The 21,779-nt window shown below is 53.1% G+C and overlaps 1 protein-coding gene across 3 annotated transcripts in view; it reads right to left on the bottom strand.

Annotated features, from left to right (window-relative positions):
* Positions 1-21,779, bottom strand: part of LOC126642292 (collagen alpha-1(I) chain-like) — a 151,390-nt gene that overhangs the window by 102,035 nt on the left and 27,576 nt on the right. For 2 of the 3 annotated variants that reach the window (XM_050319754.1, XM_050319751.1), the window contains exons 2-10: positions 19,739-19,886; positions 19,335-19,493; positions 18,648-18,843; positions 17,812-17,955; positions 16,165-16,206; positions 6,123-6,414; positions 5,601-5,980; positions 4,053-4,097; positions 3,132-3,251 (exon numbers count right to left, since the gene is read on the bottom strand). In XM_050319754.1, coding sequence (XP_050175711.1) covers positions 3,132-3,251; positions 4,053-4,097; positions 5,601-5,980; positions 6,123-6,414; positions 16,165-16,206; positions 17,812-17,955; positions 18,648-18,843; positions 19,335-19,493; positions 19,739-19,886 — 1,526 coding nt within the window. Of the gene's footprint in view, positions 1-3,131; positions 3,252-4,052; positions 4,098-5,600; positions 5,981-6,122; positions 6,415-16,164; positions 16,207-17,657; positions 17,765-17,811; positions 17,956-18,647; positions 18,844-19,334; positions 19,494-19,738; positions 19,887-21,779 lie in introns of those variants that run through there. The other variant, XM_050319753.1, reaches the window with a different exon arrangement.

Below are 21,779 nucleotides of genomic sequence, written 5' to 3'. Positions count from 1 at the left end.
CTCATTATGGAAAATAAACACAGACCTTTCAACATATGGAAATATTTCCAGCAACGAGCAGGGCTCTCAGGGACAGATGATGGATGGGTGCATTTATCCAGCTCTAACACCACACCAGGCATCCCTGCTCCTTTTAAGTTGATCCCAAATTGATTAGTGAGTGAAGGGGTGCAGTCCCTGTCAGGCCTCCCTGCTCCTCCTGTCCAGCCACTTCTCATTTCCCTCAAAAGCTGCTCACACAAAAACTTTCTGGAGGAGGAGGTTGGAGCCCAGCCAATGCTTTTGCCTTGTCTCAGGAATCAGTGAACTCAGATTCACTCAGGACAGGATATTATTTCATTAGGCTTCAAAAAAAATATAATAAATAAATAATCCAACCTTTAGAAAGGGGAGGTGGAGGGGGAAATCCCACATGAGACGTGAACTCGGATTTCAGGAACACCAGATGCCAAGGAGAGGACAGAGAAATTAATTGGCTTCTGGAATTTCAGCAGGAAACAGTGAGGGCTTTGCTCGCTGCAGGATGGGGCAAGGGGAGCGCTGGGAAGGCAGGGGATGGAGGATGGGGATCCACAGGTCCGTGTGGGATCTGTGCTCCTGGAAAACTCCAGCCTGGCAGCAGGGCCTGCAGCCTTGTGGGGAGCAGCCTCTGATGCCCACCTTGTGTCACCCTCCCCAGTTCACCACCCCATGGTCACCCCACACTTTTTGTCCCTTCCCCATCCCCACATCCCTAAAATTCCCCTCCTTTTCAGCTGGAGCAACATTTTCCTTCACTCTGAGGTCCCCAGCCCTCATTTCCCAGCCTGTCCTCCTGCTGTTAAAGGTATTGGGATGCATAAAAAGAAAGGATTTTGGCACTGCAGATGAAGCTCCCCAATAACTCTGGAAGCTCCAGTTCTCCTTCCTCCTTCCCTGGGGGCCTTGGGAGCTCCACTCCTACCAAAGTCAACGCTGACAGAACAAACCAGCAGCAGCTCCTGCCCCTCCAGTTACACCAAGAATTCTTGGCAAACCCGGACTCCTGTCAATACATTGTGAGCAAAAACACAGGGCAGGGGCTTGGGGTGGAATCACAGCGGCCATGGGCTGGTTTTCCTTAATTCCCATGAACTGCAAAGGGTTTTTTTTTCCACTGGAAAAAAAGCAGGAGGGGCTGTTGAGCACCACAACAACCACAAATGCTCTGGGACGGTCCCCGTGTGCCTCTCTCTTTTCCAATCCATCATCCTGCGCTGTAGCCTTGACTCCTCTGACCTCATTCCCAGAGCCTGATCCAACAGCAGATTCCAGGACATCCCCTCTGCCCCTCCCAAACGAGCACTGCCGCGAGCCCCCGCATTCTGCAGGGCTGCACAACAGACAGACAGACAGACAGACAGACAGACAGACAGCCCCCCCCGCTCCCCGCGCTGTCTCAGCAGGGATTAACAAAGCCCAGCCCGTGGATTTGCGCTCCCGTTCGAGCGAAGCGCCGCGGGGTCACTCGGCCACAGACACAGCGGCCCCGCAGGGCTCTGGGGTGGCCCCGGTGACCCCCGGCAGGCACTGCCTTCCCCTCCAGACCGGCACCGGGCCAACAGCGCCGGGAAAACGCCGGGAGCCCCCCCGGCCGGGACCCGCAGAGCTCCAGCCCCGGCTTCCCCAGCTCCCTCCGGCATCCCCACGGCCACAGGAGGGGGGACCCCACCCAAATCACGGCAGCATCCACAGGCGTGGACGGTTCTCCCGCGGAAGAACAAAGCCTGAGGTGTCTTTCCAAGTGCAGGCAGGGAAGAAAACAGCCGCGAAAAGAAAGGAATTCTGACCGAGCGGCAGCAGCTCTGCAAAGCGCTGTGACCGTGCCCTGCCAGCAGGGATTGATGCTGCAGGGAGGGAGGGAGGGATCACCCCGGCGTGGAGATGCTCTCCGAAACGGCAGGATTCCTCCAGCCGGCACCTCCAGATCAACATCTCCCAGCGATCAACTCCTGGCTGTGTTTCCCAGGAGGAATCTGATCTCCTGAACTCCTCTGCTTTGATCCAAACCAACACAAACCACAAAGGACTTCTGGTGGGTGAATCCCAGCTCAGAGCCAGACCAGCACAGAGCCATCCTCCCCCTGCCTCAGGGTGTGCTGTGCTGGCAGAGCAGAGATATCCCCCCCTGCCCCTCTCCCCGGAATTCCAGGCATTTTCCTCGGAGCAAAGGATGCAATGTCAGCAATGAATGAGCTGTAGAGAAGTCAAAAGTCCTGCCCGAGGTCATAGAAGAGTTCAGAGAGCTGCAGATGGAGGCTGAGCTCTCACCAGCCCATTGCTCTGCCCCCTGCCACTGATGCTGTTCTGCCAGGCTGCAGTTCCACCAGAGGGGCATTACAGACACACAACACACAGAGCATTCCCACCCCAGGGAGCTCCAGTCCGGGCTGGAAAAGTGCCTGAGGCAGTTAGAGACCCAATGCCTTCAGCTCTTGCCCTGCCTGGATCAGGCCAGGCTCCACTGGGAGTTAGAAATTAAGCTTAATCACAGAGTGCTGTCAGGAGCTGGGGATCCCAAATGACACTGCCTGGGTCGTTGTAGTGAGTTTTGGAGTCATCCCATGGAGTTCTGCATCCAGCCATGCAGTGCCTCCCCACAAGTCCCATCCTGCTCCTGTGCTCCCCAGGGATCAGCTGAGGAAACCTCTGAGCAAGGAGCTTGACAGAGCACAAACCCTGGGGAGCAGAGCAGGAAGCTGGGAGATGGTGGAAAACAGGAGAAGTGCTTTGTGATTTGTAACACAGAGCAGAAGGGCTGCTTCTGCAGGGCTTGGGTCTCCCTTGGCCCCTGTCCTGCACAGGTAGGGCATGAACCACCCCAGGGAGGGGATGGATGAGTGTGGACCACAGGGAGCCAAAGGACAGTTCCTGTTCCTGGTCAGTCCCAAAGGACAGAGGGACAGCACTGCTGGGAACAGAGGACATGCTGAGCCCATGGACAGCTGCCCACAGAGCTGCACCTCCCTCCTTGGCACCGTCCCTCTGCCCTCACCTGCCACCCACCACACCAGGAATGTCAAACCGTGGTATCTCTTCCTCCCAGCAGAGCAGAGGGAGCTGCTGGGGAGGTGTGAGTGGAGCTCCCTGAGCCCACCAGGGCTGTAACTCACCGTGAAGGTCTGCCAGTCCTCCCTGGAGTTCCTCCAGAGGACGATGGTGGGCACACCAGGGATGCCCACAGGGCCTGGGTCACCTGGGGGGCCCGTCCTGCCCATGGCTCCAGGGTATCCCTAGGGAGACAAGGGATACCTTGAAAACACCTTAAAAGCATCCAGGGGTTGAACAGCCAGCACAGGTTCTGACTCAGGTCAGAGTGGGGCACGTTCCTGGGTTCAAACCAGCTCTTAAGATCTAAATAACCCTGGAAAGAGGGAAAGCAAAGGAAATGAGCTTTGTACAAACATTCCTGTGGCCAGACCCATCCAAACACCACCAGCACAGGAGCTGTTGTTGACAGGCATTGTGTGGGGTGACGAGTTTGCCCCTCTACAGCTTGGGAAAGATGGGATCTGCTGTGCAGAGGTGATGGGGACCTTGGGGCACCACCCTCAGTGCAGACCATCCCCAACCATCCCCCAGGGCAGCAGGAGACCAGGCTGTGCCACTTGGCTGCTGCACAGTGGGTTTCTGGAGGAGGAAGGGCAGTCCTGGGTCCCACCAAGGCAGGACAGATGTCCCTCTGAGATGATTCCATGGATATAGCCCAGGGCTGGGCTTTTCATCCTTCCTCCAGGTGACCTGAGCTACAGCTGCTCCATCTCCTGGCTCTGCTGCCTCTGCAGAGCCATTAAGTGGCTCAGAGGAAACACAGCAGCTCATCCTGAGCTCAGCCCTGAGCCTGGGCTTAAAGTACCCACTAAAACCAGCTCCTTCCTCTTCCAAACACACAGGAAGGGCCACCCCCCTGCAGCTTCAGAAGCTCCCACTGCTGTCTTGCTGAAAAACACCCAAACCAACCCAAACCAGCCATGCTATTTGTCCTGGACCCTAAACCCCATACTCCATATTCCCCTAATTTTCTGGATACTCACCTTGTCTCCTTTGGGCCCCACCAGTCCCCGTCTGCCAGGACAGCCCTGCAAGGCAAAGGAGAAGAGCTGTGTCACCCCAAAGGGGGGTCCCCACAGGGACTGGGTGACCAAGTGGCACAACTCCAGGGAATCAGGGACTGCAATGGCTGGTTCAGGGCTGATCAGAGCATGTCTGGGTCGAACAGTGAGGTGAGAGGTCCTGGCTGTTTTGGAGGACAGCTTCTCTGGGCAACATGTGCCAGGGCCTCCCCACCCTCACAGGGAAGAATGTCTCCCCAATATCCCATCTAAACCTACTCTCTGGCAGTTTGAAGCCATTCCTCCTTGTCTTTTCACTCCATGCCCTTGTAAAAACTCCCTCTCCATCTTTCTCCCTTACTCCTAATGCTGGGGTAGAGCTGCTGGTACCTGTGTTTCCACCCAGGATACTCAGGACTGAGGAAAAAAAACTACCTCCCCAAGCTTTTTACAGGAGAGAAAAGCAATTCCCCTCCTGGCTGGGTCCCTCCTGCCTGCTGACAGCAGGGCTGTCAAATGTTATGACGTTTCCTCTGCTCCTGAGATTTTTTCATCCTTCAGCATCTGTTCCTTTTGCCTTTTCCTTCTATTTTTGCAGGCAAGAGGTGCAGCAGCAAGGAGGTGGCTTGTGGGGGAAGCTAACAATCCTAAATTGAACTGTTATCCCATGAAGTCTGGCTCATGGATGATGGATTTAGGGCTGGGTCCCTCGAACACAGCCATAAACCAAGCAGTGGGTGGGACCTGCCCTGCAGGACCCCCCAGAACTCCAGGACAGCCACGAGAATTCCATGTGGGTGTCAGCCCTGGGGGGAGGAGAAGATGCCCTCTGGCAGTGGCACTGGGCAATAATACAATTTTCTAGAGGAATTATGAAGCAAATGTAAGCAAATTACAGAATAATTTTGGCAGAATGAACAAACATGGGAAAACAGGTAGAACACTTTTCAGCTATTTCTCAACTAAGACTCAGGACTTTTCTAGAGAATTATGTATTCTAAGTTTACCTCTTTCTTTTTAATTTCCCTTTTTTCATCCTCTACAATGGATGAATGAAGTGAAAAATAACCAAAACTCATTTCAAGACAAATTCAACGCTCTGCTTTGCACCAGCATCAATTTTTGGGTGTTGCAGTGATACAGAAGCAAAGGATAGTGATGCCAGTGGGAACTGGGGCTGGAAGAGATGGTCTGACCCCTTCTGAGACCCTCAGCTTGACCTTGGGCAGGCCCAGGGCGAAATGAAAACCGACAGTGTGGTTAATTTTAATGACTTGAGACCATCTCTAGGGCAGGGGGAATAAAGGAATCATCTCCTCTACAGTTCCTTCAGGGACATCAAAAAGCCTTTGCCAGGGCCAGAGGGGGTTTCCCATCATGGAGAAGACTCCTTTGTCCAGAGAAGGTGGACAAACCTTCTCCCAGTGAGCTGATGGCACCGCTGGCACCGCAGCTCAGCACCCACTGTGGAGGGGGAGATGCTCCACCAGCCACCCCTCCCCTCCCTCAGCCATCACCAGCACCACTCACCGGCAGCCCTGGTGGTCCTGGCAGCCCTGGGGGTCCTGGTTTCACGTGTCCTTGCTGCCCACGTGCCACCATCGGGACGGAGTGTCCTGCGCGGGCAGCGCCATCCCCAAGCCCTGGGACAGCGGGTCTGGCTGCTACCAGGGGATGCTCTGCTGTCCTCACGGCACCTCTGGGCACATTTCCCTGGGGAGCAGCTGCCTGATGTGCTGCCAGGGCCTTGGGGAAGGTGTGGGGCAGCAGGTCGGTGATGGCGTGGCCGGGTTTGCCGGGCGGGAGCCGCCGCCGGGCGTTCCCCGTCAGCTTCTCCGTGGTGATGTTCTCCTCCTGGGGGGCAGAGGCACCGTCCTTCTTGGCTGCTCTGTGTGTCTTCCTGGAGGCTCCTGGGTGGATAAAAGCCAGGCCATAATATGTAATAATAATAATAATAATAATAATAATAATAATAATAATAATAGATATCCATAACAAAGGATGAAAGAGCCATCAGGTTCCCAGGAATCTCCCCGGAGAAAGGGAGCAAACCTTGACCATGGACCCACGTGCTGCTCCTGCCCAGCCCTGGCCTGCCAGGGCCTGTGATTTTGTTATAGGTGGAGTTGAACGGCTCAAAGCCTTCATCCTCAATAGAAAGGCTGCCCTCCTCCTCCTCCTCCTCCTCCTCCTCCTCCTCCTCCTCCTCCGCAGCTGATGGCATCTCGTGAGCAGAGAGTGAAGCCAGGGTGCTCCCATCAGGATGGAGGTTGAGGGTCTCCTGGGGGTCCTCCCACGTCCAAGGTGGCCCCAGGGTCAAATCTGAACTGGTGAGTCTGGAATCCTGAAAAGGAAGACGGGAAAAAAAATTAAGTGGGAAGATTTCACTTGTTTTTCTCCCTTTCCTGCTCAACACGTGGAGCGGGAGGTGGAGTCACCATCCCTGGGAGCGTTCAAGAAATCCCTGCAAATGGAATTTAGTGCTGTGGTTTCAGTTGCCATGGTGGTGCTTGGTCAAAGGTTGGACTCAGTGATCCTGGAGGTCCTTTCCAACCTTAATGACTCTACTATCCTTAATTTCCCACGTGCACAAACACCGCTGGGAGGGACAAGACAGGGCGTGGCTTGTGAGCCCCAGGCAGGACTCCCTGAGCTCTGGGGCAGCTCATCCTCACCAGGCAGGGCAGTTCAGCCCCCTACAAACCCAAACTCATCCTCCACAAGGGACATGAGCCAAGTGCCAGCCTGGGCCACACCAACATGGACCTCCTTCTCACAGCCCCAGTGCAGGGATCCCCCCACCCTGACTGTGTCTGCAGGAGGGGCACTCAGAGAAGAATCCCAGAACAGTTTGGGTAAAAGGCACTTCAAGATCAATTTGTTCCAACCACCTTTGCCATGGCAGGGACACCTTCCACTAGCCCAGGTTGCTCCAACCTGGCCTGGAACACTTCCAGGGATGGGGCAGCCACAGCTTCTCTGGGCAACCTGTGCCAGGGCCCCCTCCCAGGGAAGATTTCCTTCCCAACATCCCATCTAAACCTACTCTCTTTCAGTTTGATCCCATTCCCCCTTCTCCTGTAACTCCATTCCCACATCCAAAGTCCCTCTCTGGCTCTCTTGGAGCCCATTTAGGCACCGGAAGATGCTCTGAGCTCTCCTAATGACAGAAATCCAAGCTTGACAGCAACTGCCAACTGCCAAAACAACTGCAGCAAATCCCCAGAGTGATCCCAGGGATCGATCTGTCCCTTCAGCCTCTCATTTTGCATTTGAGAATCCCACTGGTTTTACACCCAACACCAGCACAGGTGTCTCACGCACACATATTGGCCATGGGTTGGGTGGTGGGTGGGTGTGAAGGTCCTTCAGCTCTGCTGGAGCAGCTGGCAGCGTTTCCATCAGCCCCTCCATGCCCACCACCCCCTCCCGGAGCTCGTTCCGTGCTCCAGCTGAGCTCCACGGGGCACCGGGAGGAGCTGGTGGGACCCAGCCCTGGCCGGGGGTTCTCGGGGCCGGGGCCACGGAGCCGACGAGGAACAGGCTGCGAGGAGTCACTAGAGGGAGATGCAGGCCCACACTTGCCTCGCAGGGCCGAGAAGGGGAGCAGAGAGGTGCAAGGAGATCATTCCCACCGTCCTTCCCGTCTCCCGCTGGTCGAACCCCTTCCCCGCGGCTCCGATTCCGCTCCGCGCCACGGACACGAGAGGAGCATTTGCTCGGGAGAGCCAAGGTGGATTTGCACGAGCAGCAAGTAGAAAACCCAACAATTTCACTGGCAGAACTGGTCATTCTTCAGGTGAGAACCCAATGGTACTGCTGGGTCTGGGAGCTGGCTCTGGCCAAGCCCTACTCTGGAAGAGCAAAGGCAGCAGGAGCTGCTGAAGTTCTTCCTTTGCTGCCGGATGCCACACCATCAGCTTGGAGATTTCCAAACTCTTCCCCATCCCAAAGGGAGAGGGAGAAGTCAAAATTTTAATGTTGCCATTTTCAAAAGTCAGGTTTGAAGAGTCTCCTTCACAGACAGCTCAAGTGCTTTGCTCTCTGTTATGATGAATTTTTGGGGGAGGGTCCTGTCTTCGTTTGTTACATTTAATTTGTTGGTGACTTAGAAAAGGAAAAGAACAACCCCAAAGCATCAAAAGCAGCGTGGGCAGCAGGGTAGGGATTCTGCTCCTCTGCCCCCTCAGGTGAGATCCCACCTGCAGAGCTGCCTCCAGCCCTGGGGAACAGCACAGCAAGGACATGGAGCTGCTGGAGAGAGGCCAGAGGAGGCACCAAGATGGATCAGAGGGATGGAGCAGCTCTGCTGGGAGGAAAGGCTGGGAGAGCTGGGATTGTTCAGTCTGGAGAAGAGAAGCTTTGGAGTGACCCAATTGTGGCCTTCCAGTGCCTGAAGAAGCCACTAAGAAAGATGGAGAGAGACTATTTACAGGGGCTTGGAGTGACAGGACAAGGGGGAATGGCTTCCCACTGCCAGAGGGCAGGATAGATGGGATATTGGGGAGAAATTCCTCCCTGTGAGGGTGGGCAGGCCCTGGCACAGGTTGCCCAGAGAAGCTGTGGCTGCCCCTGGATCCCTGGAAGTGTCCAAGGCCAGGTTGGATGGGGCTTGGAGCAACCTGGGCTGGTGGAAGGTGTCCCTGCCCATGGCAGGGGGCAGAATTGGATGATCTTTCAGGTCCCTTCCAATCCAAAGCATTCCATGTTCCTATGATCTCCAGCCAGTTCCCTTCACCCATCCTGATGCTCTCAGATATTCCCTTGGACACCCACAGTTCACTCTCCAGGTGGGCTCATGACCCTCACAGCCCTGAAGAGCAAAGGAAGATAAAGACTGTGTTTCCCAACAGTGCCCAGGTAAAATTCCAAGGAGATTAAGGAAAGCAATCTGCACAAAGTCATGAGAGCAAGGAGCCTGGAGAGGACAGGCTGCCACGGAGCTGTTTTCATCCAGAGAAATGCTAATGCCAAATGAACGAGCCTGCAGAGCTTGGAACAAATTAGAACTTGTTGCCAATTAAATCACAGCGGTTTTGCTGCCTTCGAGGTGGAGGGAAATCAGGCTTCAAGTGGTGAGAGCAGGGATGCAGCCAGGACTGCTCCTCCTGCATGTGCAGCTGGACATGGAGCACAGAATCCAAGGATCACAAAAGAATGGAGGTTGGAGAAGATTTCCAAGATCACTGAGTTCAAGTGTTAATCCAGCACTGCCAAGGCCACCAGCAAACCATGTCCCCAAGTGCCACATCTACATGGCTTTTAAATCCCTCCAGGGATGGGACTCCACCACCTCCCTGGGCAGCCTGTCCCAGTGCCTGACCATCTTTTCCATGAAGAAATTTTCCCTGATGTCCAACCTGAACCTCCCCTGGCACAGCTGGAGGCCGTTTCCTCTCCTCCTGTCCCTGTTCCCTGGGAGCAGAGCCCGACCCACCCTGGCTCCTCCCTCCTGTCAGGGATTGCAGAGCCAGAAGGTCCCCCCTGAGCCTTCTTTTCTCCAGGCTGAGCCCCCCCAGCTCCCTCAGCTGTTCCTGCTGCTCCAGCCCCTTCCCAGCTCCATCCCTTCCCTGCACACGCTCCAGCCCCTCGATGTCCTTCTTGTAGTGAAGGGCCCAAAACTGACCCCAGGATTTGTGGTGTGGCCTCACCAGTGCCCAGCACAGCAGGAAATTGCTGGAATAGGGGCTGATTGAAGCCTTGTAGCCTCTTTGTGGTTGGGCTCAATGATCTCAGAGGTCTTTTCCAACCTTAATGATTCCATTGTATCAAAAACAGCCACTGCCCACCTGCATGGCCACACATGACCAGCAGCACCCTGGATTAAATCACTTCCCAAAGGCACCAGAAGCAATGGATTCAGTGTAAACCCTTCACTGTAACACATCAGCCAGATTTCAAACCCAGTTAGGAGCCACCTTGCCATTAACTTCAACTAACTTGGTTCGTGGTCCTGTTTCTGTTCAAGCAGGATGGCTGAGAGCTGGTGGTGGGCAGTGAAGAGCTGTAACACACAGGCTCTGAAATAACACTTTTAAATTCTTTCTTTAAACTGATAGTGTTTAAAAACAAAACCCAAAAAAACCACAACAAAAAACCAAACAACGTAGCTTATTTTACAGAGTCCTCTCAGGCAAGAAATCAAATGTGGCTGCAGAAAAAGCACTCTGGCTAAAACTCAGCTGCATCTTTTGGACACCTTAAAACAGGTTCAGGTGGTAATTATGAGAACCACGTTCTTCCTTCCCAAGAGGGTGCAGGAGGAGCCAAAGAAGGGACCTGCAGGCAGCTGATGCTCCAGGGGCAGGACCTGAAGTGTTTGGGTGTTCAACAGGTGAACCCAAAGCAGTGTGGGCAGCAGGGCAGGGGGGATTCTGCCCCTCTGCCCCCTCAGGTGAGACCCCCCTGCAGAGCTGCCCCAGCCCTGGGGAACAGCACAGCAAGGACATGGAGCTGCTGGAGAGAGTCCAGAGGAGGCACCAAGAGGATCAGAGGGATGGAGCAGCTCTGCTGGGAGGAAAGGCTGGGAGAGCTGGGATTGTTCAGCCTGGAGAGGAGAAGATTTGGGGTGACCTGATTGAGGCCTTGCAGGACATGAAGGAACAACAAGAAAGATGGAGAGACGCTGTTTCCAAGGGCCTGGAGGGACAGGACAAGGGGAAATGGCTTCAGATTGCCAGAGGGTAGGATAGATGGGATATTGGGAAGAAATTCCTCCCTGTGAGGCCCTGGCACAGGTTGCCCAGAGAAGCTGTGGCTGCCCCATCCCTGCAAGTGTCCAAGGCCAGGTTGGAGCAATCTGGGCTAGTGGAAGATGTCCCTGCCCATGGCAGGGGTGGAACTGGATGATCTTTCAGGTCCCTTCCAACCTAAACCATTATGATTCCATGAGGCTGATGCAGAACAGACCCACAGGATGTGCCAGCCAGGAGATGCCAGTGGGAAGCTGGATCAAGCCCTGGCAGCTGCCACTAGCACAGCCTGGAATTCCTGCCCATTGCAGCCACGAGTTTTTTAATTCAGCCTCAGTGCCTGACGTGGGAAAGGTCTCCACTGGAAACTCCCATCTGGGGAAGCTCAGGGGAAAGGGGTCTCTGAGCTAAAAGTTACTGGTCTCTGAGGCACAAGCTGAATTATATTGGTTCTGTGTAAACAGGACTAAAAGCCAAAATCAATACCATCCAGGCTTGCTCCTTCAAACAGGCCAAATTTAGAGAGGAACCAGCTGAGAGGGACAAATTGGGAACAGCTCTGAAGTTGTCCAGAAGCGTGAGAGTTGAGGCTGAAGGCATGTGGGTTTGAACTCCCAGAACTTGGAGTGGGGGATGAGCCCAAATTGAAAGCAGCCAGAAAATGGAATTAAAAGGGAATTGGCACGTGATAAGCAATGCAGGGGCTGTGATTTGCAGAAAATCAAGTTAAAACAAGGAAAATAAAGGCAGGAGGAGTCTCTGGCCCAGCCAGGCCTTGGTGAATCCCCTCTGGGACCCTCTGCCACGTGGCAGTGACTGAACCAGCAGCAGAGCTGAAGAATCCCCCTTCTGTTCAGAAAAGCCAGATGACAAAGCCAAATGACAGCAAACCACTTTCCATTCCAGAAAGTGACAAGGAGGGAGGTTTTCTCGATCCTGTCCCCACCATCCAATCCCAAAAGCATTCACATCACAGGCTCTCCCCACCACGAGCTCTGGTTTTTCAGTTTGGCTCAGAAAGCTGGGGAAGCTCCAGGGGAGTGGGAAAAGGCTTTATGTTGTGCCAATCTGAAAATCAAAACAAAACAAAACAAAAAAAAAGAGGTGGGGGGAAAAAAAGGCAAACAGGAAGCCTTGAATAATTACAGAGCTCTTCCCTCAAGCTGAGCCCAAGCAAAATGACAGAACAACTGACAGGGGGCTCATTAGCAAAGAAACCACAGATAATGCAATGAATGCCAGGGGTTTGGAAGGAGTTGCTGTGAAACTCACTTGGTTTCTTGCCTGAGGAGACCAAGAGTGTTTTATTGACCAAGAGAACAGTGCTGGTGCAGGGATGCTGGACTTCTGCAGGGCTTTTCAGTTGATGCCACGAGCCCAAAACTCAACTAAAGAGCAAATGGGTTTAAGACCCAGCTTGGAGCATCCCCATCTCCAGGAGCCCAGCCAAGCAGAGTAACATTCTGCCCTGGCTCTCAGCCAGGCCAGGCTGGGTCAAACCCAGTTCAGAGCTCAGTGTCTTCTCTGAGGAAGCACATTTTTGTGAAGAGGAGCCTCTTCCATCCACAGCCACGAGCTCGGGATCAGAGAAAGACAATTATAAATTATTCTTTCCAGCACGTTGTAGCATCGAGCTCCTGGAAGAGGTTCCACCTCGGGAAGATTGAAAATCAAGGCTGGACTGATTCACAGAAGGAAAAATTGCCAGGAAATCCTGTGTCCAGCAGCAGATGAGGGCAGTTATACCTGTGGATCTGCAGCATCCCACAGCAGGAGTGGGAAGTGAATACATTGTAAGATAGAAAAAATAGAGCAAATAAATGATTTCCAGTGCCTAAATGGGCTACAAGAAAGATGGAGAGGGACTTTGGGCAAAGGCATGAAGTGACAGGACAAGGGGGAATGGTTTTAAACTAAAAGAAGAGAGATTTAGATTGGATATTGGGAAGGAATTCCTCCCTGTGAGGGTGGGCAGGCCCTGGCACAGGTTGCCCAGGGAAGCTGTGGCTGTCCCATCTCTGGAAGTGTCCAAGGCCAGGTTGGACAGGGCTTGGAGCAACCTGGGCTAGTGGAAGGTACCTCTGTCACAGGGAAGAATTTCTTCTCAATATCCAATCTAAATCTCTCCTCTTTTGGTTTAAAACTCTTCTTCCTTGCCCTGTCACTTCATGTCTTTATCCAAATCCCCTCTCCAGCTCTCCTGGAGCCCCTTTAGCTACTGGAAAGGCACCTAAAGATACTGGAAGGTGTCTCTGCTCATGGCAGGGGGTTGGAATGAGATGCTCTTTATTTGGAGGTCCCTGTATTTTGCCCTATATCTTGGAGGTCCCTGTGAGATGCCCCAGCAACTCCCCATTTCCCCAGGGGGACGTTCAGGGCTCCCTGTTGTCCTACCCAAGCACCCAAAATCCTAACCATCCCTGCAAGCTCCACATCCAGGGGCCACATTCAGACTGGAAAGCCTCAGAAGGGCTCCCTGTGCTCCTGGGCACCCACACACAGCACCAAGGCCTCACCTCTGCAGAGCCAAAGCAGAGCAACCCCTATTTCTAAGTGGCCCTCAGCAGAGAACAGCCCTGCTGACCTTGCACAGAGGGGATGGGGGTGCCCTGAGCACAGAGACAGGGACCTGCAGCAGCACAGGAGATGCTGGTGGGACCACAACGGCCCGGGGAGCTGCTCGAGCGGGAGCAGAGATGATGATGGATGGCCAAGCCAAGCCCTTCCTGCAACACTTCTGGCATATGACAACCCATAAAAGCCAACAGGGGCACAAAAGCCGAGCCCAGGCAGGAGTTCAGATCATAAAAGGCTGAAGAGCAGCTGGAATTCCCACCGGAGGATGGGAATTCCTCTCACGGCGAGGCCGGAGGGAACAGCACTTCATTTCTTCGGTGTGGTTTGGGGATGAAAAACCACTGTGGTGCACATGAACACACTCCTTTCATTACATTTATCTCACAGTGGGTTTGGGGGACAGTAAATGATGCACAGATCTTATCCTACCTGAGAAACTGGTTTCAGAGCTCCGCAGGTGGCTGAGATAGCTGAGCTCTGGGGAACAAGAACAACCATCCCGAGATAAGAGAGCAGGGGAGATAGTGCTGGGCTCCAGCTGTCAGTCACTTCCCCACACCCCCACAGGGATATTTGGTGCTAGAGCAGCTTATCCAAGGAAGCAGCAGCCCCAGAGTTCCAGGGAAACAGAGGAGTGACAGTTCCCAGCTGAGGGCTTGTCTTTATTGGTTGGGATGACCAAGCAGGAGCCTTTTGGGACAGGTATTGAAAGATGAGCATCAGCTTCAGGCTGCTCTGATTTTAAAGGAGGGATGGAGCTGTTACTAGCCAGCAGTTTTAGGGCTGGATGAGACTGAACAAGTGATTCCAATGCTAATTCTGCCCAATAACAAATCTGAAGATGAAGGAACAGACACACCATGACCAAACTGAGCATGGCCACAGCAGCTTTAAATCAAGAAGAAATTTCCAAAGTAGTTTGAACTGCCCACATAATTAAACATGTGAAGTTTTTTTTCCCTCTGGAAATCAGTGGGATTTAAGCTTGATTTGACTGTTTTGCTGAATGGCTTCAGGATCCCAGATTAAATTGCTTGGAAAAAAGCCATTCAGTTTAGCAATCAGCTCAGCCCTCCTGCTCACGTGGGGTACAGAGAGTCAAAGAGAAGACAAAAGGCAGGAGAAGTCTCTCAACACCATCCATGTCCCAAAAATCACTCAGAAATGACAATTTACCCCTCAGACAAAAAAAAAAAAGTCCCCAAAGGAATAAGCTGCAATTCAGGTATCATTCAGGCTGCTAAACTATTGCCCTCACCCACTTATATCTTCCTCCACCACCAAACCCTGAGCCTGCATAATTATTTAGCTCTAATTAGCAATTAAGGAATTCACCAATCTACCAATTTACTTCTAAAGGAACAAAGGCAGGGAAAGCACAACTACAAAGCAGAGCTGTGGCCCATCCCTGCTCTGCTCTCCATTATTTCCAAACTGCAATGCATTAGTAGCACTTTCTTTTTTCTTTTTTCTTTTTTTTTTTTCCATTTAACAAATCCAAACGCCAAAGATTCCGAGGCATCTCTGGTCCTCATTAAAAGCCCGAAAAATAAACTTGTCCCAAATCCAGAAGATCATTAGTTTTCCCCTAAAGACCTGTGATTTTCAGCATTTTTCTTATTATTGGTGACAAAAATGTCACCAGGCACCAGGAGAGCCCGCTGGCAAACCAGCATCGGATGGTGGGGATCAAATCCCAATCAGGAGCCACCAGGACAGATTGCAGGGAGGCAGAGCCCACCTTTCTGAGTGATTTTGCCACCTCAGTTCACAACAAAGCCGACCATCATCACCCCAAACCAGCAGCAGGTTCGCCCGTGAGGCGCCAGGATCAAACCCCGGGGCAGAGGGGATGAACCTGCTGGGACAAGACCACTTTTGCCCCACACAAGAGGTTTGCACAGAGGAGTTGTCGAGGTGTAACCAGACAGTTAAAGCCAGGAGTGAGGAGAGAAACCCTCCCCAAAGAGTTAACAGTGAGGGTGAGGGGAATGAAGGACTCTGGGAGGGTGAGGGGAATGAAGGGATCGAACTGCTCAGTCACACACACACACACACACACACACAAATCTCAATTTCCAGTTGCTGGCGGGTTTCCCCCTCAGGATGTCTGTTTGCATGAACTTGAACAACAAATCTTGGCTAGAAATCCCAAATAAAGCACAAACATCAGGCACTTGCAGCCAGCCTCGCTCTGCTCGCTCGCTCATCTCCCCGGCACACGCTCCGAGCTCCAGCTGGGGGAGAGCAGATGGGACAATCCAGCCCCAGTGCCACGACCACCAGAGCAGCCACCCCTGGACCCCAAGGAGCCCTGCCCTGGCAGGGGGATGCTTTATAAACCCCCAAAAGCACAGCTGCCTCCTCCCACTGCAGAGCTCCAGCTCGCCCATCACATCCCACACGTGGAGAGAAGCTGAGGACATCCAACCTCCTGCTTTCTCCTGCCACCCTGCTGACCTTCACCCCCTTCCCTCCAAGCTAATCCAGCTGCACAGGGACTCACAAACACCTCTGTGCAGGTGGTGACCTGATCCATCTCATCTCCACCTCCTTCACCATCTCCCTGAGGCTCACTGGAGCTCAGGAAGGTCACCTAAACACTCACCTTGGCCTCCACCAGCTCCAGGACACGTCAAGTTACATTCAAAGCATTAAAGAGAAATATTGCAATAAAGAAAATAACAACTAATAGCCAAGAAAATCATCATTTGTGGCCTTGCTCTGGGTATTTTGGCTTTCACCTTGTTGCTCATTAGAGAAACTCATGTCCCCAGGAGATGCTCTGGGGGTGGGACAGCAGAGGGACATGAGGAGAGTCTTACCTGAGCAGAGGGATCCTGGATTTCATTGGTTTCCTTTGGCACCTGGAGAGATGGAGGGAGAAAGGGAAAATATCACTGCCCAAGGACCAGCACTGACTTAACCACATGGTCATTGCTGGCTCCAGGATGGAAGAGCTGCCTCTGAGGGCACAGGAAGCATCCAGGGAATGCCCACTGGGAGCCAATCCTTCAGAGGGACAGGAGGGAATAGCTTTGGGTTAAACCCCTCAAGTGTTTTGGGTGGTTTTTGCAGTTTCTTTTGGTTTGGAGGTTCATCAGTCCTTGAGAAGGGCCAGCAAAGGGTGGGAACTGGTGGGATGTGGGGCAGAATTATCCCACTTGCAGCCAACTTACTGATGCTTAAAGTGAAACTTTCTCCTTGCTGGGTGAGACACCAGAGCCACCCAAAACTCCAGCCCTCCAGAACATGGGATAATACACATGTTAAAATGAGCCCATCACCCCCCAGGCTCAGAGGACACATCTTGGAGCTTTCAAATGACAGATTCGTCCTTATCTCTTGGCTTTAGGGAGTGAGTCCAGCTTATCCCAGAGCTACAGTCAGCACCCAAGGGCTGTCAGCGTGAGAAATGCATTTTGGGATGAGCAGGGGTTACCCCCTGCCCCTCAGAGCAGGAGAGAGCCAGTGTGACCTGCTCTGTGTCACACACTCAGCCTCCTCCGCTTTCACTCCCTGGCAAAGCTGCTCCTGCTTAATCCCTCCTGACCAGGGCTTTCCCCTAAAATCCTCCTCCTAAAATAATAAACACACAAACTGGTGCAGCCCATGGTGGGAGAGGAGCAGCCTCCAAAGGGCTGTGCTGGGTGGGTGCAGCCCAAACCTCTGGGCAGGACCCAGAGGGGGCAGATGCCCCATCCCACACCCAGTTCCCTCCCCTGGCACTGCCCTTTCCTGGCAGCTGTCCCAGCTCCTCACCAGACCACCAGAACTGGGGGGTTGTGCCAAACTCTGTTGTTCAACACTTGCCTCTCTCCAGCCTTTCCCAGGCTCCTTTCTAAACACCTGGCCTAAGACATGAGGCATCTCCCTGGGCCAACTGCGGCTCCTGAGGAAAGCTTGGGTATTTCATGTCTTTTTGGGGGGATTTATTGAGTGGTCTGGGCTTTCTGGCACAGATAAATTTCCAGAATTAAAGCAAAATCCCCCAAACTTCCACTTTCCAGCAATGCTGGCAGAACAGAGGGACCAAAGGGTGTACAATCCTGCTGGGAGTGGGCAAGAATTCCAAAGTGGTGTACAATCCCCCAGGACAGCTGTCACCCCCTCCCAAAAGCCGAGCTCCAGCTGCAGCATTACTCAACAGCTACTCAAAGCTTCCCCCTGTTCCACACTGAGCACACACAGTCACAGACACCCTCACCAGGCTTTCCTCGGCTCAGAAACCCTCCCCTTAAGTCACCCTCCTCTGCACCAAACCCATCTGTGTGACTTGCAGGGTGACTTGGTGAAAGAACCTCCCAGAACCACCCACCATCACCTCCTGGCATCTCAACTCAGCGTGGAGAGCCGAGCTCTTTCCAGGCTGCATTAACGCCCCCGGGCAGGTCCTTGCATTGGAATGGGGTTAAAGCAAAGAGGAGCCCGGCCCAGCACTCCCCAGATTTGTCAGCTGCCCTCAGCCACACCTCTGGCCAGGCTGTCGAGGGCTCCCAGGAGGAAGGGAGGTGGTTGAGGCTGAAGGAGCCCGTGCAGGTGGAGTTGTAGCTGTGGCAGTGCTCAGCGGCGGCCGAGGGGTCTCCCATCACGAAGGTCAGTTGCTGGAGAGCTCCCTGGGGAGAAAGGGACACACAAATCATCATTTACCCTCGTGCTTCTTCCTCCAGAGGACAGAGAAAGGTCTGGAAGGGCCTATGGGGGCAGGTTGTCTCCAGCTTCTTATAACCAAGGGCTTCTTTATGGGATGGTTTGGGCAATCAACATTCCCTTTTCCATCTTCAAGGGCTCGGTGCAAAGATGCCATGGGCAGGGAGACCTTCCACTAGCCCAGGTGGCTCCAAGCCCTGTCCAACCTGGCCTTGGACACTTCCAGGGATCCAGGGGCAGCCACAGCTTCTCTGGGCAACCTGTGCCAGGGCCTGCCCACCCTCACAGGGAAGGATTTATTCCCAATATCCCATCCCTGTGTCAGTTTGAAGCCATGGGACAAGCTCCCAAACCAGATGTTTGCATGCACAGCAACATCTGCACGTGGTACAAGTCATGGCCAGCAGGAGAGGATGAAAGTCAAACCCAGGGGTCTCCACTGCTGCCCTGACTGCTGGCACTTGTGCTGCCCTGAGCCAAAAACAAGCCTTTTGCACAATTCCAAGCTCACCCTTGCCTGAGCACGAAAACACAGGGTGTGTTTTGGGAAGAGAAGGTAAAGGATCCCTTCAGAGGGAGATGGCAGCCTCCTTTCCTGCAGCTGGGGCAGACCATGCCCTCACACACAGCCCTGCCAGGCTGCCCAGCTCTCACTCACCTTAAAGGGGATCTCAAAGGACTCGATGAGGCCTCCAATGATGATCAGCCCCTCAGTGTTCACTCCCATCCCGAAATAGTTGGCCCAGCTCACTCTGTCCACCAGCCGACAGTCCACGTGCAATTCCAGCCTCTCCAGGGAGATGCTGAGGGCAACCTGGTGCCAGTGCCCATCACTAAGGAAGGAAACTGGGAACCTGGGTGTTCCAGAGGGGAAGGGAAGGGACATAGCATGAAACTTTGGTCCCACAGCTTATGGACCCTCACCAGCTCCAAGGTCCCTTAGTGGGGGACAGCAAAGGACAACAAAGGACAGAACTAGAATTGTCACAAGGAGCACCATCATTTGTCTTCCAGCACAGGAATGCTGTTTGCTGATGGATTTGGGGATTCCACAACCACTTGAGGTGCCTGAGAAATTGCTGGTATCTGTGTCTTTCCCCTTTTGATTTATCCCCAGGTAATTTAACCTTTTCGTTCTTTGGCCTGTTTTCCAATCTGCCCCATTCTGACAGAGTGGAGTTCGGCAGTGACAACCTGCAGTCACAGCAAGGGGTCTGAGGGGCCTTCATGGGTCATGATGGGCACTGCTCAAAGCCCATCCGAGTGGGAAACCTCAACTCCGGCCTTGGGAGGGCAAAAGGAAGCAGAAAAAGGCCGAAAAAGCAACACCTGAGCTGGAACTCACTCGTAGTGTCTCCTCCTCGTGGTGGCAAAGACCAGGCCGTAGGGGCTGATCCTGATCTGGAAGAGCACGTGGCTCCTGTGGCTGAGGATGGTCACCAGGCTGGTGTCCTCCTTCAGGGAGTACCTGAGCTTCATCAGCACGCTCAGCTCGTCAGCAAACCTGGCAGGAGGAAGGGACACACGTGGCATCTGCTGTGCCACCTCTCAGGGCACAACAGAGTCACAGCACGAAGGAACGCAGGGAGAGTGAAAAACAAAAGCAAACAAGGGCGACAAAAACCATCACTGCAGTCCTAAAGCTCAAAAAGCAGCAGCCAGGCCAGAATTAGCACTGCCCTTATAACCTCATGACCTTCTACACCCATATAGCCCCACAACCTTATACAACCTCACAAAGTCACCTACCTGTCCCCAAAGGCCTCCCTGGTGGGGATGTTGAGGGTGGCATACTGCCCCACCTCCAGGATCCTGCAGCGGCCTTCATCGTAGGCAAAGGAAATATTGCTGAGGTCCTGTGCATGGAGGGTGACTTTGTCCAGCAAGTTCACTTCATCTGCTTTTGGGGGAGAAGAAAGAGGTGCTCAGTGGCTGAGAAATCTCCACTGCAGGGCTCTGCTCCGCTCACTCTTCAACAAAAGAACAGATGACTCGGACAACAGACAAAACCCCCAGGAAGAGGAGCATGCAATTTGGGAAAATCGAAGCAATTCACAAACTCAGTAAACTCAGAGCAAAAGGACAACTTCAGAAGCAGCCAGGAGAGAATTTTGAAACAGAATATGTGTTTCAAGGCTGCCAATGTCCCAAAGACACGAAGGGCCATTCCTTCCCCAGCAGTGGTGGTGGGACATTTGTAACCACACAGTTGGGATGCTCAGGGCTGTAAAGCACAGCCTAGGACACAAATGTCCTAAACCACAAGCCCTGGCTCAGCTGGGCACCGAAAATCCTGCTCAGTCCTTTCCCAAGCTTCCTCGTGGGTGTTTGCCCAGTTTCCATAAAGGATTGGGCCAAGGAGAGGGATGATGTCACTGTGTCCCTCACCTGTCCTGACCAGGGCACAGGGACACTCCTCTCTGCCCTGATGGGGTTCATCACTCTCACAAGGTCAGGAGCTCCAGCAGGATCCATCCCTTTCCCAGACACCTTCAGAACTGTGCTGGGAACAGCAGGATGGTTTGAACAGGGTGGGAGCTCCAGCCCGGGCTGTTTGGCAGCACCATCCCTTCAGCCTCAGGAGGAGCTTTTAACTCCCGTGGTGAGCACAGACTTTGCCTTTCCAAGTTCATCCTTTGACTACAGAACCTTTCAACTACACCAATACCTGAGGAAAAAATTGTTCAAAACCCCGAGGCTTCTTGTTCCTCTCCATTAGCACAAAGACTTGCAGACCTCTGGCTCTACCCAGACACGGTGTTTTACCTCCCAGACATCCACAACCAGTGTGGCAACATCCCTGTCACCTGCAAGGTGTGGGGACAAGGGACAGACCCAGGGCAGCACCTCCTGGCCCAGCCTTGCAGGATCACTCCAGACCCACAGCCTCCTTAACTGGGAGAGTCTGGACAATCCCATTTGATGATTTGTCAGTGGGAACTCTGCCAGCACCATCTGCACCAGCATCTGCCACGGCTTGGGAGGCATCCAGCCCCTGCATTCACTCTTAATTCCCACTGTGCATGAGGTGAGAGATTTATCTGAGGGCACACAAACAGCCTCGGGCGTGCTGCATCCTGACAGGAGCCATCCACACCCCAGAGAGGGAAAACAACCAGGCAGTGGAGCAGAAACTGCTTTGATCCACTTCAGACACAAATGTATCAGCCCTGACACCACCTCCGTGGAAGACTCTGGGGGGCAAAGAGCCCTTGTGCCGGGAAGGAGGGGAGGGAAGGGGGTCCTGCAGGAGATGCTGCTGTTTGTGGGGAGCTGGGGTGAGATGTTCCTTCTGGAAGGGCCAGCAACTTGAGGCTGCTTCAAAAACTTGATAATCCACTCCTATCTCTGCAGACTGTAACACAACAGGTTATAAATCATTAATGGCACTGTTGGTAGGGCTTTGGGGATATGGTGGTGTGATATGAGAGGGCTTCTTTAGCTCCAAATATGAAGAGAAACTCACATTTTTCTGTAAGCTTAGAGTGCTGTCTTAATTGTTTTCTTGCTTCTTTTCCCTTCCAAGTTTTCCAATACACTGACAGTGCAGGTTGGCAGTGGGGCCACTAAACTGGTGTGGGGGGTCTTAGTGGAGCAGAAACTAATTTTTTTTTCTAAAAGAACCCACAGAAAACAAGCATTTTATTAAATTTTTGGGCTTTTTATATGCTCAGTAGTACAAAGGGTAAACAAATATATTTGTTTAGGTAAGAATTAAGTCAGTGCAGGCTTATATGGACTTATATATTTATATTTCAGATGCTATTTAAATAATTTTATATTAAATCTG

The sequence above is a fragment of the Myiozetetes cayanensis genome, unplaced genomic scaffold (assembly GCF_022539395.1).
Source record: "Myiozetetes cayanensis isolate MyiCay16 unplaced genomic scaffold, myiCay2020 scf23, whole genome shotgun sequence".
NCBI classification, from domain to species: Eukaryota; Metazoa; Chordata; class Aves; order Passeriformes; family Tyrannidae; genus Myiozetetes; species Myiozetetes cayanensis.
This window is presented reverse-complemented; position numbering and strand designations above follow the sequence as displayed.